This window comes from Larus michahellis, chromosome Z (assembly GCF_964199755.1).
Source record: "Larus michahellis chromosome Z, bLarMic1.1, whole genome shotgun sequence".
Lineage (NCBI taxonomy): Eukaryota > Metazoa > Chordata > Aves > Charadriiformes > Laridae > Larus > Larus michahellis.
Genome location: NC_133930.1, coordinates 27144575 through 27164099, shown reverse-complemented (window position 1 = coordinate 27164099; position 19525 = coordinate 27144575). Strand labels below are relative to the sequence as shown.

At 38.5% G+C, this 19525-nt stretch overlaps 1 protein-coding gene across 2 annotated transcripts in view; it reads right to left on the bottom strand.

Annotated features, from left to right (window-relative positions):
- Window positions 1-19525, bottom strand: part of CERT1 (ceramide transporter 1) — a 73621-nt gene that overhangs the window by 45879 nt on the left and 8217 nt on the right. For both annotated transcript variants that reach the window (XM_074569337.1, XM_074569336.1), the window contains exon 3: window positions 4534-4650. In XM_074569337.1, coding sequence (XP_074425438.1) covers window positions 4534-4650 — 117 coding nt within the window. The remainder of the gene's footprint in view (window positions 1-4533; window positions 4651-19525) is intronic.

Genomic DNA, 19525 nt, shown 5'->3' with positions numbered 1-19525 from the left:
ACATTAATTTCTAAACAAATTCTCAGCAAGTTTTTAACTCACACGTTAGATTAACAGTACAAGAAATCATTATCTGGATCTCAGGGGTTCAAGTTAATTTGCTCAAAATAAGATTAATTATCCAGGGGGTTCTTGCAGCAAACAGCAACTCACACACCTCATCTATACCTTTAGAAAGCAACAGAAGTTTGTAAGATAACAGCAATTCTACCACAGTAAAGAATGAAAACTCTGGATAATTTTAATATGCGTAAAGAAACACTTCCCACTTTAGTGAAAAAGTGAATCTTGTTTATTCATACTACGTAGCACACATTCATTTTACTTGTTAGAAGTTACATGCTGCAGGGGTCCTGGTTAGAAATTCCATACTCCATTTTCAGACCATGATAAAGACCTGGAGTCAGTCCTTCAATGTATTATTTAAGAAGAGAGCAACATTTCAAAAGTATCAATACCTGGGTGCTCGCGCACCATCAATATTTTTTACACTGGAGAAATGTGAAAACCTAGTCTGGTTTTGAGTCCTTCAGCAATATACCTTTCCATTAGATCCATCTAAGAAAACATCATAAGCTACCCTAGACCTGACTATCTCTTAGAGTAGGAAAACAGAGAAGCTTCCGAATGATACACACCCTGACAACCAGATATTTTACAGATAAGTATCTGCTCAGCACATTTAAGTAAAAGAAAGGACTCCTGGTTACGCATTAACTATTTCCTCATTTGTCTCACTGATGGTCTTATCACTGTTTTAGACTTTTCTCTCCTCCAGTTCAGGGAGATCAATAAGCATTTTAGAAGCTGTAGCTGAAACATTTAGACTAGTAAGCATTCAGGAATGTTTTACATTTCTTGGCTACCAGATACTCATTGGTGTTGCTAAGCAGAAAGTTTTTCTGTCTGCTCATACTCAGATTTAATACAAAATTCATTTTAAATCAGTGTTTTCTCTGTTTGGAGCACAATGAAACACAGTCACAAAGTTTTAGTCCATCTTTCATACTCTAAAGATAAACAACCTTGTGACATGCTACAGTAAGTCTGACAAACATACTTTTGTTAGCAAACAGCTTAAGCAGCCTACCATAACTACCTACCCACTCAGTAAGCAACAAAGAGCTTGGAAAGCAAACAAAAAAGTACTTTCTATAGCAGTAAACTCAAGTTAATAAAAATGACTGCTTAGTAAAGGAAATAATTTCCTCTGTCAATTTTACTCAAATTATTATGTGTCACTTCAAGAACCTAGTTCTCAAACAAAAACAATTTTTATCTGGTAACAACAGTTTGTCAAGGAACTTTTGCTTGAGTTTTGGTAACCTGACCACCAAAGTTCCTTCAGAAAATTTCAGAGTAAGCAGACAAAAATCTGAACTTTTTAGTGAAATAGGCTATTTTGTCTCATGAAATCCCATCTTCTCCTACTCTCAATCAAGTGTTTAAATATAAATCTTCCACCAGAACTGAAGAAAATTAAAGGATGGGTGTGAAGTTACCTAAAGCTAAGGATCGCTGAAGTGCTGTTCATGCAAATTCAAATGAAAAATAGGATTAACTTCCAGACTCCAAGAAAATCTGCTTTTCAGATCCAACCAATGTTATTAAGAGACAGTACATTTTTCCTACAAAGTTGTATATAAATTATAGGATACAGCACTAACCACCATAGAAAATATTGAAACAAGACAATTGTAGACACATTCTTTAAGAAAGATTTGTGATAACCAGACTGAAAACTGGATTTGGACATTTCTGCTTTATGTTTAACTACACCAAACACCTATTTATGTGCATACAGCATTTTTCCAAGGCTTCTGTTGATAGCATTTCTATGTATTTCAGTAGGAACAGATGCAGCTCCACACCTACAACATTCATCACACGAATCTGCTACTGTGCTACTCTGTTATGAAGACAACAGAACCTTGCACTGGAAAAAAAATGCTAGTAACTCATGATTTTCTGAGATTTAATTACATACTTTTAACTTGAGTCCAGGCTATTGTTACAAGACTGCATTACCTTTTGCTGTTTTCATTGCCTTGTCTTGCCTTGATCATGGTATTTAGTTGCATACTACAAAGAGAATGCTTTTAAATAATGTATTGCTTTAATATATTAAATGGTTTGATGGTTTATTTAGTAGTGAGGTGACATTATATTCCCCTCTCCATTTAAGAATTAAAACTGCTATTTGTCTGGACTACTGTAAACACTACAGAGTAAAAGGGACTATGCAAGAAACTGAAAAATGTCAGATAGCCATGAAACTGCAAACTACATATACTTATAAAGCCATTAGATTCAGAACAGCCAAGTCCCATGTTATTACACTAGGAGAGCAAGATGCAAACTGAACTGTTTGTTGTCAGTTCAGCATATACAGAAATAATTTTATTTCCACTTCCTACTTGTAGACATACTTGTCTTCAGTTTATATAACATTCTAGAACACATGACTCACTTTCTTTTAGCAATGACTAGAAAGATAACTTTAATAGAATAATAAAAAAAGCATTCATTACTTCTATCTCAATACTAGCTCTAAGTAAATACTCAAAAAATTGGGTAGTGGAATTATCCATGAAACCTCTCATTCCACTCTTTTAAATGTGAGGACAGATCTGGTACCAATGTATTAATTTATTTTAAAGAACCACCAAATTCTTGCAAAGCATGGAAGTTTAAACTGTCCAAACCAAAATCAATATTAAAAGATTTTTTTTTTTTAAGTGGAAAGCCTGCATAATTAATCAGACTTCTTCTCACAAAGGGAGGTCACTTTTGGAATGCTAGAACTCATGTTCCTCAACTCTCATTAACTATCTGAAAAGGAGGTTGAATAAGATGACTAAAGTTTACCAGTAGTACCAGACAGAAAAAGAAAAGCAAACAGATACCTCATTATAGGTGGTAGGGAGTAAAGCAGGAGAAGAAAATTCAGTGCTGACAAATACAAGATTTTTTTTTTGTGACACAGGGAAACAATTCCAAATTTACACGTACAATGACAAACTCTAAACTGCTGCCACTCAATACTTCCATATTATAAGCGATTCCATAAAATTGTCATTTCAGAACTCAAAAACAGGTAAGCCTTAGAAGAGGAAAAAGAACAGCATGAAGACGATATCCCTTTGAGGTTGTGCAGAGCAGAGTTTAAGACAGGATTTGGTTTTTTTTTCCTCATTCATTCCTGAATGCTAGCATGCAATGACCCTGCCTGCATTTCTGCCTTTTCGGACTTCAGGTTAAGTTCTAAATCAACCAACTAAATCATTCACCAAAACTAGCCTGAATTTTAGCCCAGGGTTATCAACTTTAACGTCCCCATGACTCCATACCTGAAGACCCCCATACCTGTAAAACAGTTTTTGGAATGCCAGTTCTATGGATGTGTAATCCAGCAACTTTTTCAGTGTATCCTCTTGAGACATTTTTCTCATGTATTGCAGTAGTAGCAAATTGCAGTATTTTTGTCTCTAGAACACTCCATGGTTAACTTTGTGGGTTTTTTTCCACCAGACTACAGAAAAGAATCCTGGTTTTGCAACTTAATTTTGTGTTTTTTAACATTACCTCTGTATCAAAGTGAGGCAAAATGCCAAGCTAAAAATGGACTAATACTCTAATTGAGATTTTTTTTAGAGAACCATTATCAAAAGGCAGCACTTTAAGAGCATGTACTGCTTATTGTAAGGATTGCCCAATAAAAGGTGAAACTTCCTAATTACACACAATACTTATATAAACAATACTTCAAGAAGCTCAAGGTAAAAATACAACTTACTTAGATATCTATTTTAATTTGTATTCCTGTAACAGCTGTAGCAGAAGTTGCATTGTGCTAGGTACTGCAGTTAAACTCAACACCTTGGGACGGTGCCTATCTTGTACCTGAAAACATAATGCTTCACGTGCTACGTACTTTAAAAACATCTGACCTTTCAAGCCCTTTAGGTAAAATGAGAATAACTGAGTCTATTGGAAGATATAAGGAAAGATAAATATGAGATAAGATCAGGAAAGCTGAACCAAAATGCTGATGAAGAATAGAGCCTTAAAAGACAAGTAGACAAAAGTCAGTAATCAGATACAGTAAAAGCAGCCAAATGATAAAAGAGAGGAGCCTAAAACCAGAATGATAACATAGCAGAAGTTACTCTTAGACTAACAAGTTTAGCATGTAGGACAGATAAGAAACAACACAATAATCAGCGAGAGAGGATGGACAAATGCACTGAAGAGTCACTCAAACATCATGAAAGCTTTTTCTTTTTCAAGCTAGAGCTCAAGAAACATTCACAGTTGTTAGCTCAGTTCTCTAAACTCTTATCTATGAAGAAAAATCACATGAATTCCTTTTAAACATATTTAACACACAGCTTCAATCTTGCAGTTTTTACCTGTCATAAACACCTTGAGTAGTTTAATGACTATACAGGGAAGCTTACAGTCATTACTCTGCAAGCACCACCAGATCTAATGAGGGAGTGAGAAAGGAAATCACAAAAAAAAGAGACATACCTTGTGTTGTTCTATTGCATCTACCCACTGTTGTCTGTGGTCTGGGTCCTGAGCCCGGAGGTACCAAACACTATCGTTTACGCTAATATCAAATCTGCATTCGTCAAAGTCATGGGGCTGTGACAGAAAAGAGTGTAAAAGTAGCTAAAATTAGCAACATTATCAACAACATCTCACAGAATATTTTGACACTCTAAAACATTGTAATCAGAAAACCTGGTCTATGTGGTCTTGAATTCACCCTAGATTCTAAATTCTGCTTTATGTGGCTGTCTCAAATAATGAACATACACTCTCATAATGAAAAATGCCAGTCTTCTGAAATAGAAAAGCCTGTTTTGTACATTCTTATTAAATAAAATTGTCACAAAAAGTTCCACACAAACACTGACCAAAACTTCATACTTCAAAACAAATTCTTTATCAAAATAATTACTGGACACAGCCAGGAAAATACACCCATAAATGTTTTTTATTATTATTACGTATTTCAAAGCATGAAAGAAAATAAGGTTATTGCTATCAGTACCAATTTTCAATGGAAGGTATACATACATCGTAGCAAAAAGCACCAGGACAGAACCATAAAAGCAGACTATAGCAAAATGACAAGGGCGGGCAGGAACCAAAGGAAGCTCTGCCTCAACTATTTTCACCATGTAAGACAGGATCGTCAGATAATAGGGAGCAACTTGCAATCCTTTCCAATATCACCACTCAAATGCATCTAACTTTCAGTTCACATGCCTCAGAATACTAAAAAACTTTTACTAGCATTACAACGCAGCTGGTAAGGAAAGTACACGGAAAGAAAACAACCATCTAATCTGTCTAGTGCCCTGACACTGTCAGTTCAAAGCTACTCCTTGGCAAACATGCAACTGAGCACAACATTCCCCACCCCACCATCCCCTTGAAAACTATTCTTAAAAAAAACATAAAACAGGTATAGCTGAATACCTTTTTGAATTTGAATATAAAGAAAAGTTACACGTGTAAATAACTGTAGGAAGCTAACAGGCTCTAAGGTTAAGGCAAACATTGCTATTTGATTCATAGAATACCAGGTTGGAAAGGGACCTCAAGGATCATCTGGTTCAGCCTTTCTCAGCAAAAGCAGGATCATGGGTACTATGCATAAAACAACAAGAAGTAAAATTACAACCTTGGACTTCAGGAGGGCTAACTTTGACCTCTTCAAGAAACTCCTTGGAGAGATCCCATGGGCTAGGGCTCTGGAAGGCAGGGTGGCTCAAGAGAGCTGGCTGGTATTCAAACACCACTTTCTCCAAGCTCAGGATCGGTGCATCCTAAGAGCAGGAAATTGGGCAAGGGACACAGGAGACCTGCATGGTTGAGCAGGGAGCTTCTGAAAAAGCTCAAGAGGAAGAAGGAAGTTTCCAGTAAGTGGAAGAAGGGACTGACTACTTGGGAAGATTACAAGAATGCCGCCAGAGCGTGCAGGGATGAAACAAGGAAAGCCAAGGCTGCCTTGGAATTAAACCTGGCAAGGGATGTCAAGCCCAACAGGAAGGGCTTCTTCAAGTATATTGGAAGCAAAAGGAAAGCCAGAGAAATTGTAAGCCCAGTGCTGAATGAGACAGGAGCCATGGTGACAGAGGATGCGGAGAAGGCAGAGTTACTGAATGCCCTCTTTGCTTCGGTCTTTACTGCTTGGCCCAGGCCTCAGGAGTCCCAGACATTGGAGAAAGTAACAGGGAAAGAGGAATACTTCCCTTTAGTTGAGGAGGATCAAGTGAGAGATCAGTTAAGTCAATTAGATATTCACAAGTCCATGGGTCCCAATGGGATGCACCCAAGAGTGCTGAAGGAGCTGGCAGAAGTCATTGCTGGGCTGCTCTCCATCATCTTTGAAAGGTCCTGGAGAACAGGCAAGGAGCCTGAGGACTGGAGGAAAGCCAATGTCACTCCAGTCTTCAAAAAGGGCAAGAAGGAGGACCCAGGGAACTACAGGCCGGTCAGCCTCACCTCCATCCCTGGAAAGATGATGGAACAGCTCGCTCTGGGCATCATCTCAAGGCATGTGGAGGAAAAGAAAGCTATCAGAATCACTCAACATGGATTCACCAAGGGGAAATCACGTCTGACTAATCTGATAGCCTTCTATGATGGCATGACTGGATGGATAGGTGAGGGGAAGGCGGTGGATGTTGTCTACCTTGACTTCAGCAAGGCATTCAACACGGTCTCCCACAGCATCCTCATAGGGAAGCTTAGGAAGTGTGGGTTAGATGAATGGACAGTGGGGTGGACAGAAAACTGGTTGAAAGACAGAGCTCAGAGGGTCATGATTAGGGGCACAGAGTCTAGTTGGAGGTCAGTGACAAGTGGTGTTCCCCAGGGGTCAGTACTGGGTCCAGTCCTCTTCAGTATATCCATCAATGACCTGGATGAAGGGATAGAGTGCACCCTCAGCAAGTTTGCTGGTGACACAAAGCTGGGAGGGGTGGCTGACACAGCAGAAGGCTGTGCCGCCATACAGAGAGACCTGGACAGGTTGAATATTTGGGCAGAGAGGAACCTTATGAAATTCAACAAGGGCAAGTGTAGGGTGCCGCACCTGGGGAGGAATAACCCCATGCACCAGTACAGGTTGGGGGCTGACCTGCTGGAGAGCAGCTCAGCTGAAAGAGACCTGGGAATCCTGGCACACATGATGACAATGACCATGAGCCAGCAATATGCCCTTATGGCCAAAAAGGCCAATGGCATCCTGGAGTGCCTCAAGAAGAGTGTGGCCAGCAGGTCGAGGGAGGTCATCCTCCCCCTCTACTCTGCCTTGGTGAGGCCGCACATGGAGTACTGTGTCCAGTTCTGGGCTCCCCGGTTCAAGAAGGACAGGGAACTGCTGGAGAGGGTGCAGCAAAGGGCTACCAAGATGATTAGGGGACTGGAACACCTCTCTTATGAAGAAAGGCTGAGGGATTTGGGTCTTTTCAGTCTGGAAAAAAGGCAACCGAGTGGGGGATCTTACCAAGGCTTATAAATACTTAAGGGGTGGGTGTCAGGAGGATGGGGCCAGCCTTTTTTCAGTGGTGCCCAGTGACAGGACAAGAGGTAATGGGCACAAACTTGAACATGGGAAGTTCCATGAGGAGGAACTTCTTTACTTTGAGGGTGGCAGAGCACTGGAACAGGCTGCCCAGAGAGGTGGTGGAGTCTCCGTCTCTGGAGACATTCAAAACCCGCCTGGACACATTCCTGTGCAACCTGCTCTAGGTGACCCTGCTCTGGCAGGGGGGCTGGACGAGGTGATCTCCAGAGGTCCCTTCCAACCCCTATCATTCCATGATTCTGTAATGGAAGATTCTCCCAAAAATCACCCAGCAAGTGTACAAGAATTAGCTATCAAAGTTTTTCCTGCTGTGACAGCCTTCCTCTGCTCAATCTCCGTCTCCCTCTGAAGCCCTTTGGGAAGGGTTAAAAGCAACGAAATGCCACACAGTTAGAAAGACTTGCCAAAATTCATCTTAAAAGCCTGCAGTACTACTGATTCCCCACTTCCATACACAACTTACTCCAGTGCACAACCATATTTGCTTCCCCCCGGCCCCATCTCTAACCTAAACATCTTCTAATATGATTTAAAACCATCACCTCTCTGGCCTTTTCAAAGGCAGGTTTACGTATTCCCTTTCTTTGGAGAACAACTTTTAATATATTTGAAAATCTATGCCTTGTTGCTAAGACAGGGAAAGGAAATGTTTTCCTTGAGATCTAGCTAAAACCTTTAAACACTTTTCTGGGCCACCCACTGCATGCATGTTTCTGCATTACTTATAGTTAAGAGACTAGGTCATCTAAAAGTCAGGCCTAAAGTTATACTCAGCTCACTATGCAGTTCCATGTTACAAAAAAGCCAACTGATCTGGTGGTCCTGTTAGACAAGTTGCTTAAAGATAAGAAATATCCACTAACAAGGCTAAATACTGCTTCAAAAGGAAGGTAGGCAAGTGATCTTATAGTACTTACTAATTGCCTATTTTACATATTTTTTTGCAATTAACATCAGACCCATTATTTCCCCCCTTTTCCTCTGCCTTTTTCTTTTTTTAAAAGACAGGTTCCACTGGAAGAACCCTGAATTAACTGAACACGAAAGGCAAGTTCTCTAATATGCATTTTACCAAGAGCAAATAAAGCACCTGAATCACATGTGATCTGATCTTTTCTCAACACAGAACAAATCAAGTTGTTGTCCATTAACCCTTTCTCAACCAGGAATGAGTTCACATTTCATCCTCATTGATAACTTGGCAGACTTCAGTATGTAACTTCCTGGTATCATCTGTTATATTCTCCTCCCCTCTGAGCTATGGACAAACTTCCTTGGTTTCCTTCTTGCTATAAATGCTTTTATTGTTTTCTGTAGCTGCATTTAGCAGAGACCACAAAGCATTACCCACAACCTCTCAGGTCTACCCTTTATTCTTCTAACATCCTCCTCAGACTAGTTTCAGCCTCTCCTTACACTTGCTGGAGGTTTTTCCATTTCTCTTTATTTCTGTAGATCTCAACTCATTTAATTTACATCTCCTTGTTTCTGAGGTTTGCTGTTTCTAGCCTAGTGTTCACTTTCCTCCTTATGCTCAGAAGCGATTAAAAAAATGTTACAGTTCTTAGCCAGCCACCTGATAAGACACTGGAGGATAAATAGGGATTTTCATCAGTAATAAGCTAAGGACCTGTGCTGAGGCCAGCAAATGTCCTACTGACCTTTCACAAGAAAGATAAGGCAAGAAAGAGGAATGTTTTAGTCATGCAGGGAAGCAGGAAGCAAATCAGAGTTCACTACCTACACTCAAGATGTAAAGCAGGTTGGAGAACTTCAGCTGCTTTTTTGGTAACATCCCCACCCCACAGCAGCCTCCAGCAGCACACATACCTAAATTCAGAGGGCACTGGGGAACAAAAACCAGACTGACATGACACTGTGAATGAGAGCACCTGAAAACCTTTACAGCAATTTCAAAGGTGAGTTGGGCAGACCCTAAGAGCCTGTGGCAGAGACTGTCTGTCTGTGCACCAAGAGCCCCTTCCAGAGCCAGCATTTAAAAAAAAAAAAGGAAAAAAGATACGAACAGTTAAATCATAATTCCATGCAAGAACACAGTGCAAGAAATATGTCTCCAGCTTCCCCAAATATGCTTTCTGTATGTCTCCCAAGCTTTCTTCTAAGGCACCTGCAGAGAATCCTGCTGAAATACAGGCAACTGCAAGTATTCCAGTGTCCCAGATCTTTCTGTATAAAACCAACCAACACTAGTTCTTAAATTCTAAACAACCAAGAACAGTTTACATGAAGAAACATTTACTTGGCTACAGTTACTGAGGAAGTCCGTAGCCAGCTCAGGTCTCATGAGTCATAGCTGACTGCATTGCCACAAAATCCTTCCTGCTATACAGCTCTCAAGCCCGAGGTATTCATGAAACTAGCTGCAGAGCAGTTATCTGCTTGAAAAATACTGGTTCAAGTGCTTAAGGCAAATCACACAGGGAAGCTTAAGTGTTTTTATATACTTCATAACCTTCGAGAGTACTCCATGAGAAAAAAACCCCAAACCCTTGAACAAAGAAACTTTTTCTTGCTCTCTCACTATTCTAAATGGTAGTTCTTCTCCCTGTAAGAGGAAAGCTGGGGTGGTTCGTAGTAGATGCAACTCAAGTCTGCACATCAGAACTATTAAAGCGTACTTGTGCTGTTATTTCCATTGCAGAACTAGAATTTATCTATATTTATCTATATTTATCTATCAAAATTTTGAAGGTTTTTCGTATTAAGAACATACTGAGCAGGACACTAGGACACAAGACAAACAACAGAGGCCTACAGAAAATGACAACCAACACTCTTTAGTTCTCTCTCAGACATGAGTGTCACTAGCATAAATGCAACAGAGGCCATTATCTAGCCTGACTCCACCAGTTCGCAGTTATTAACAAAACAATACCATGTACTGCTGTGAAGATAACTGCTGTTTACAAATATACTAATGTTATACATAATAACATAAACTTACCTAATTCAGCAGTACAAAACTATCTATCCTTGAAGCTTTGACACAGCAGTTTGTTATTGTTTTTGTGATTCCAATAAGTCATTTTTTATTCAAGATTAAGAAAAATTTAGTATAGCTGCACACTGGTTTTGTGCACAGCTATATGCTGAAACCTCTTCAGCTGCAGATACAATTCTTGAATTTCTAGATCCCAGTCATATTTAAGCCAGATTCCAAAAACCTCTAATGCTAATTCTTGTTCATCCTGCTAGAACATCACATTATTTACTTTTCTGTGGACTGAGTTATCACAGCCATAAAATGTTGTAAGAGAACTATCTTCCTAAAAGAGTAATTTTACAATGAAGACCAATATTAAGTACTACCTGTTTTATTCCCTCTAATAAAACTATTGCAAAATTGTGAGAAATCATTGCTTTGGAAAAAGCATTTTGTAAAGTGATGCATTTTGGTTTAGTTAATTGGACTTTACAAAGTTTTCTTAAGGGAAAAAGCTCAAATGATATGAATTCCTCTAATGATCAGTTAGCTTTTGATCATTAGCACAGATTTTAGTAGCTTTAAGCTAAAACATGAAACCTGATGTTTCAACCCCTTCTCTTCGTGCAACTCAAATCATGTTAACAGAGCTTCTCATTCTTTTTTCCAGGTAGGCTTGAGGATGGTGTCAGTTAAAAGTACTTAACTGAAAATTGAGAAAATTAATTAAAACTTTTGTAATCAAACAAAGTTTTTTCTTCAAAAATGGCCTAAAATTATATGCCTTACATCAGGATATCTAAAGCTATAAAAGCTAATTCTCAGCTTTTAAAAAACAAAAAATACCTCATATATGTAAAACTGACTTAATGTAAGATTATTCTTCCTATATAAATGTAAAGTGTTTTGCATCTATTCCACTGATGCAAGTGCTGTAACCCATGCTTACAGCTCTTCAGTGTGGGGATTGGTTTTTTTGGTTTTTGTTGTTGTTTCCTTTTTTTGCAAGTAGGATGTGTACAGGGAGAAACCACTCCAAGACCTCACTTCTCCTCCACTCAGAATATGAGTTGGTGCGTTTTGTCTTTTGCTTCACCTGATGAGACAGTACTGGAAAACCACTTTGCAACTTTGATGTCTGTCTGCAAGCATCGTCACATTCACAAGCCTGAAAAATCTTTTAAAGATAGCAGTCTTCATCACTTGCAACTTAACTACCTCTTATAAAACTGATCATGAAAAGTTATATCCTGGAAAATGAGATGCAAGCCAGGCTATCATAACCAATGTTTGCTGCTCAGAGCTGCTCACGCAATCTTTTCCCATGTGAACAGTGTCACTTTTCTACAACACAAGGTACAATTTATCCACCGTTTTGTGGATTTGTTTTTTCCACCATCTCCATGGAATTTAGAAAAAAAGTGTCCTTTTTGCACCATTCTGCAACTTCCCAATATCCTCCAGTTGCACAGTACCTGAACAAACCACCACTTCCTCCCCAAAAAGTAGTTCAGAGCAGTTACCGTATGTCAAGATCTACAGATCAGCCTATATGTTCTCATAGGTCATTCAATAGGTCTGGACCTTGATATACTCACTCAAATTTTCAGTAAGCAGCATGTGTTAAAATTAGAAAGACACCTGCATTTATTGAGAAGTGAGGCTAACACCAAAGTGTGTATTTTGACTGTGGGAGCAAATGAAAAAAGAAGCTATCTGATACCAGGAAAGAAAAGTTGTATGAACATTTTCTATATGTACTTACATTGAGGTGCTAATAAAACCCCAAAGATAAAAAGTTTACTTCAAGATTTGTGCTGTATGATTGAAAGAATTAATTTTAAAAGTAAACATGAAAACTGCATTTTAGCTCCCCATGTAAAACCAGTTTGGAATTGGCAAAGGCTGTGTTTATTCAGCTAGAAAAAAAAACGCAAGTGAAAAACCTCAGCCAAGTTTCAAGAAGTACACATTAAAATAATTTTTCTAAAGCATTTAATTCATGACAGATCCAAAGTGTAGAGGAATTACGTCCCATCCCTACAAAATTTAAAATGGCTGAAAACATGCTAACTTATGAAAAACCATTGAACAGAAAAGACAGTGAAATGAAGTATCACAGAGAGATGATTTTAAAGATGTAGTCTATATGGTGAAACGTACTTAAAATCATCAATGGAAAAATTATCTCAATCAGCTGAATCAAAACACGTGTTTTACCAATGAACACTATGTTTGGTAAGAATTTTACCAGACAAGATAGGTCTAAAAACATTATCTTTTGTGCCCTATTAAATACTAAGGAGAAGTATTTATTCAAGTTAGAGTATTTCTTTCTGCAGTCACTGTTTATTTTTCAGCGTGGACACTGCTATTCCAAATGGTCCACTCCTCCTTGTATCCTTCCTTGACATTATTTCCTCTGAGCAAACATCATCAATGTATTTTCTTCTAGAGACCTCTTCCTTTCCCCCAAAGTTTGAGTACATGCAGCAAAATCCTCCCTCTGCTTAGAAACAATCCTTGTCCCTTCTTATTATTTCAAAAAGTGCATCAGTTACAAGCTACATCTATAATGATTCTCTAGATTACCATGTTGGCTTGACCCTGGCTGGCTGCCAGACCCCCAACCAGCTGCTCTCTCACTCCCCCTCTTCAGCTGGGCAGAAAATAAGATGAAATGCTTGTGGGTCGAGATAAAGACAGGAAGATCACTTACCTACTGCGACCATAGGCAAAACAGACTTGACTTGGTGAAAACTAATTTAATTTATTGCCAATTAGAGTTGGATGGTGAGAAACAAAGACAAAACTAAAAACACAGGCACAGTGGGATGGGGAATGAGGGCTGCAGTCAGTTCGTAGTGCTTTAACTCTGCCGCTCCTTCCTCACATTCTTCCCCTGCTCCAGCATGGGTCTTCTCCATGGCTGCAGTCCTTCAGGGTAAACCTGCTCCAGCACAGGCTCTCCACAGGCTGCAGCCTCCTTCAAGGCATACCCAGTAGGGTCCTCCACTGCAGTGTGGACATCTGGTCTGGTGTAGTCTTCTCCACAGGCTGCAGGGAAATGCCTGCTCTCCTCCAGAGGCCGCAGCAATCTCTGGTCCGCTCCTTGAGCCCCTTCTCCTGCTCTCACCCCCAGCACTTGCAGGGCTGTTTCTCACACTTGTTATTCACTCTTCTTTCTCACACACTGCTGAGCGGCATTTTTGCCTTTCAACTACGTTTATCTCACTGTGTCACCAGGGTGGCTGAGGGGCCCAGTGGGTCGGCCGGAACCTGCCATGTCCGGTGCAAGGCAGCCCAGCACCCTCTACCCCTGCAATTAGCCATGCACTGCAATTAGAAAAGTTCATCAAGACCCTTTTGTCTCTACAAGTTATTTTTGAAGACACTTGGCATTGGGAGTAAAAACATTAAAGTTACTAAATAAAGTCATTGATTTTGCAAGTGTTTGTTTTGTTTTTTGGTTTTTGTTTTTTTTTTTTTAATATCATTAACTATCCTAGATGTAACTGTCAGGGTGGTACAGCCTAGAGAAAGCGTTATATTTCATTGCTTATAATACTCTTTACTAAAAGTGTACTGAAAACCCAAGAGATGTTGCAAGTTCTAATTCACTTTATTTGTAATACTCCCCCCCAAACCAAAATCCAAACATATCCACAAACTTGGGGAATTAAGGTCAGCCAAAATTCACAACACAAAATTCTGGTTTCCCTTTCTGAATTCTAAAATCCAGGCAAAATCTAATATAAACATTGGACTAGGATGCCTTGCCTTTCCTTGCTGTTACTGTTAAGCTGACTGTATTTTTTTCTTTTTGCAGGATATAGGAAAACAAACAAGCAAGTAAACAAGACGGCTTTATGCCTACCAAAACAGACATGATCCTTTTAGGCGGCAAAACATAGGACATCTAATCCTTTGCTTATTACTACATTAAAAAGAAAAACTTTCTTATAATGGCACATTTACACATGTAGAAAAATCTTCTCAAGAAAATAGGCTTAAAAAGATAAAAGCCTATTAAATATTTTTACATTCTTTGTTACTACCCAAATATTTCATTTCAGGGCTTAGGTTACAATATCTGCCTTTCAAAATGCCTTACTACACTGCTTTTTCTTTTAAATAATAATTATCTTATCTTTCCTAAACCTAGCTGAAGTAGAGGCCCACTGCACCCATGAAAGCAGAAGCATGCTAAGTAGAATTTAATATTAGCTTGTTAGCATGCTATGCAAACGTTAAAAGTAGCTTGGTTTAATCCATTGCAAAGAAGCTCTCTCATCTGAGAATCACCTTTTAAAATATGGAACAAGCATATACTGTATGCGTTACTTTACCAGTGAAACCACATTTAAAATCTGAAACCTACAGTTCTCAAGAGCAAGCCTGGTCAAGCTGGTTTTCTGCACACCCAGCACAAAGGTTCAGATGCAGGAGTGATCATATAAAAATAATTTTTAGATTTTTTTTTGTGGGGAATCGGCTATCCTATAGTCTTACAGTACCCAATTTGTTAATTAATATTTTAGACAATTATATCCCCGTTAATAATGTGGAATTACCATGTAGTAGAGTCATGCTCTATTGGTTTATATGTAAAAACACCTCTGACACATGCTATTCCCAACTGCCTACTGAAAAGACAATGACTTGTAATAGCAAGATCTAGAGTATAACAATTGTGCACTTGAAATACACGCTAAATTTTGGTCAAAGACATGGAATGGCACTGTGTTATTAGAAGAAATGAGGGCAAGCCTGAAATAGTTGTAAACCAGCATGTGCACACAGCCATTGCCTAAAGTGATCCACTAGTGACTGTGGATACCCTATGCAAGAGCTCCACGGATTAGTGATGAGGTATTAACAGATTTAGATATGCACTGTGAGAAATCAGGATACAAGTAATGGGCCTGTCCTGTTTGAACACAGTTTGAAGAATCCTAAACTTTACCGAAGTCATAACAACTTGCCTTTAGAACTATCAGTGTAACAACTCCAGGATATGAGATACTGGAAATGGAAGTGTGCAGGTTGTCACTTTGGTAGGAATCAAACCAGAGAACTGAGTCCCCTGCAGAAAGATGCATATGATGCTTCTCAGGTACTCATTAGGAGCAAAATATTTGCATTATCCACTGACATAATGCATCAGCCATGGAAAAAAAAAATAATCAGAATTATACCACCTGGAAAAACATCAGCTTAGAACTGATTTGAAATCACGAAGTTAAATTCATTAGGAATCCTGTCATACACAGCAAGAAGCTAGTTATTAATCATGCAGGAAGGCAACTTTGTATCAACTTCAGAAAATGAAGAAAGCCCATGTGTCACTTTAAAAAAAAGTTTATTTTTATAGGACAGTCAATACAGGAACAAGAATCACGTACACACTGCTGAACCCCTAAATCACTATTTGTGTATTGATTAGTTCTATTGTATCTCATACTATGTACTGCAGTGTGCCATGGAAGACCCAGAAGCTGTACACACACCAGCAGTGACAGTACAATGGATTTCATTAAAAGAAACATGAGTCAACACCCAGAGAAGATATTCTACTCTTTGCAGCGCTACGTTGAGCCAGCAGAGAGTAGAGCACCGTGACGGGAATGGAGAGCTCTCATCCTGTGAAAGCAGTGGAGCTGCAGCTGAAGCAGAGGTCTGCTGTACCTGTGAGAGCAGCACACTAAGACTTAAGAGTAGCTTGGTTTGAATCCAAACATAAGCACCTTAATGTAGTACAACTGTATAAGCATTTCTATAAATGTAGTATTAACATTACTAGCAACAGGCCTTATGCTCACTATGCAAGGCGCCAGTCCTAATCTCTAAGGCTCATTATCAACTTGTTATGAAAACTGGCTCTGGGAACTAGACCTTGGAACCAGGTGTCTCTTACTAGGACATACAATTTAAGCATGAGATAACAAAGGCCTTGAAAATATGGACATGGGCTAAAAGCAGAAGCACCAGAACCATAAAAAATTCATTAATGGTCAATTACTGGTCAGTGAAAGAGTGCAACCTCCAGAGCTGGGAAGGCTGTTTTTGCTTTAAGCAGTAGCAGCTACACAAGGGGAAAAGAACCAAACAGTTGAGCAACGGGGTAAGGTGCCTGCTGCAGCCTGGGAAAGGACCACCTCCCCAGCACCACACCACACGTAACCCAGGACCAGGAGCCTCAATCATTTTATAAAAGATGGTTATAAAAGACCGTAAATTGGGGGCAACACTACAACCCTGGAGGGGGGTGACATATGAACCAACTGTATCCACGAACAATAAATCAACTATAGATCAATCTTATAAAGATGCACAGATATTCAGATTGAGCAAGAATAATGATTGCAAATACCACATAAAAGTTTGCTGAGCTATAAAGATAATAGCTTTAATACCAAATGCAAACACTGGAATTATTTAAGGCTTGGTATAGCATATGTGAGAAATGCTCCTAACCATGATATAAACCATGGGCAAGAATTATGATCCTGAAGTGTATGTCAAATGATGAACACCCTTAAAACTTAAATAATTCTCTTAATAAAAAAAAGTGGGGCAGTGTTATTCTAATTGATAATAAAAAGCTGACAAATACTGTTGGATTACAGCCCTAATTTCAAGAGTGTTGTAACACATGATTATATTCAAGTACTAAAGATGAATTATTCAGCAATATTAAGTAATCCTAAAATATTTCTTTAATACACATTACTGATTTTTTTGACACCTTAATCATTATGAATTCTTCATCATAATATGAAGAACAGTCTCACCTGAGATGATCTGGATGTTTATTTCTGACTTAATTTCCTCAATACATACTAAGGAAGAAATCTTCCATTTCTCCACCCTGTCGAATAATTGCCTTTTGCTTCCCAAAGATATTAGCACTCTATAACTTTGATAAATACAGGGCAACGTTCTGACATTTTCACTTTGAACATTAACCCATTAATTGCTGGTCCAGATAACTCAAAGACGCATACAAATTTGCACAGAGGGTGTGAACGCTAAAAATAATTGTGCGGGAGAATCCTGTGTTCCAAGCAACATCTGCCTGCTGCGCCAGCATTGGCCCAGTGTTATTATCTCCTAGGCATCAACTCCCTTTCTCTCCCTTACTCTCCTATCGCTCTTTAGCTTTTTCTTCTCCAGAACGCAACCACCTCAGGCCTTTCACATATAAGCAAGCATTCCTGACCACACTTGCCTCTGCCTAGAATAGCCATTCAGATTTCTCTCCCATTTAGCCACGATTTTCCACCAGTCTGGATTTAGTCTGATTATTTAAGGCACACACCAACACCTAGAAGTATTAATTGCCCTGTGTCCTAAATAAACCCCTATCTACTTAGGGCTTGTATTCTATATCTTAGTTTACTTAGGTCATCTTTTAGTAGCATGTAAGGCTGAGGAAGCACTTTATCAAATTACAGAAAATGAATTATTTAATTAAATGCTCATCACTTCATACTAAAACGGATTGTTTTCCAACCTCAGTCAGTTGGAAACAATATTTTCCCACGCAATTAGCAATTATTACAAATTTGCTGCTACAGTATTTCTGCCCAGGGCACAGATTTATAGCTTAGCTTTTTTAATAAAAGCTTTCACCAACTAAAAGTTCCCATTCAACTTCAGTAGCAGACTGAATCAAACCTATGAGTAGATAAAAGCTGAATTTACATCATTCTTTTTGTGTCAGAAGCAGGTGTGTTAGCAAGATCAAAGTTCAGAGCAACAGCTAGAAAAACACAAATCCAAAGTTTACCCAAATTAGTGCTACAAGTGGATCCACTTCTATAAACTACTTCCAAAACATTGTTACATTTCACATTTTATAAAATTTAAAAGAATCATGCAAATGTAATGTTAATGTCAAGGCAAATTTTTTAGTCTATTTTGTAAAACATAATACTTCATGCTAGAAATGTTTTAAACAACACTACTAAGAATATTTGTCTAGTACTGACACCTCCTTCAATTAAAAATTACACATCTTTATTCTAAAACTTAAATATTTGTAGAGTTTAAAGTTTCTGTGAAAAAAGCTCTCATAGGAACCTTCTGTGTCTGTTTAAATTAACAAAGGTATGAAGCATCCTCTGTTAACTTGTCAATCTATTTTCAAAAATGTCAATCTTTACTTCCTCTCACAAGTGCCCAATTATTAATAGTGGACAGCGTTATGCTCTAAATAAACCAGAAATACTGCTAGAGTGAGGAAGGGTGGCTGTTCAACTAAGTGTACCCTTAAAAAGTGGGATAATTTTTTTTATTATTAGTTGCTGATTACTGGAAAGAACCATCTCACTCTTTCTTCAGACTATGCGTAAGGAAATGAGAAGCTTAAGATTGGAAACTCTTTCACATATAGTGTTCTTGTTTTTTCGTAAACTGGAACACATGTTTATACCAGCCCTAATTTATAACATGAATATTTACTAAGTTCTTAAAAAAAGTAATTTATTGTTATAAAAAAGCTAAGAGAATTCACTAAGCTGTCTCAGACAGCCTTCAGTTTTCTATCTTCTTGCCTGTACTGAGCTCCAGATATTCATAACAGATATTCAAAAATCTGCCCTTTCAGAAATCCATTCTGAAGGGGAATGGCTTGTAACTTGTATATTAATATAAAACACCATTACTGCCTTCATTAAGCAACAGTGCTTTCTAATTACTATTTCTGGAAAAAAAAGTAGTTTACTGAAAATATCTCCATTATGCAAACTGAATTTATTGCTCAATCCTGGTCCAGGCATTTCCACAGAACTCTCTAAACATCTCTTTACAAAACAATAACAAAGTGTTCTAAAAAAAAAGACTAATAACCAATCACATGTTTCCACTAAGATTTTGACATGAGTATGTATCATCACAGTATAACCAAAACCAAGGAAAATAACTGCATCACAGTTATTGCACCTTGTTTAAGATCCAAATTAGAAATC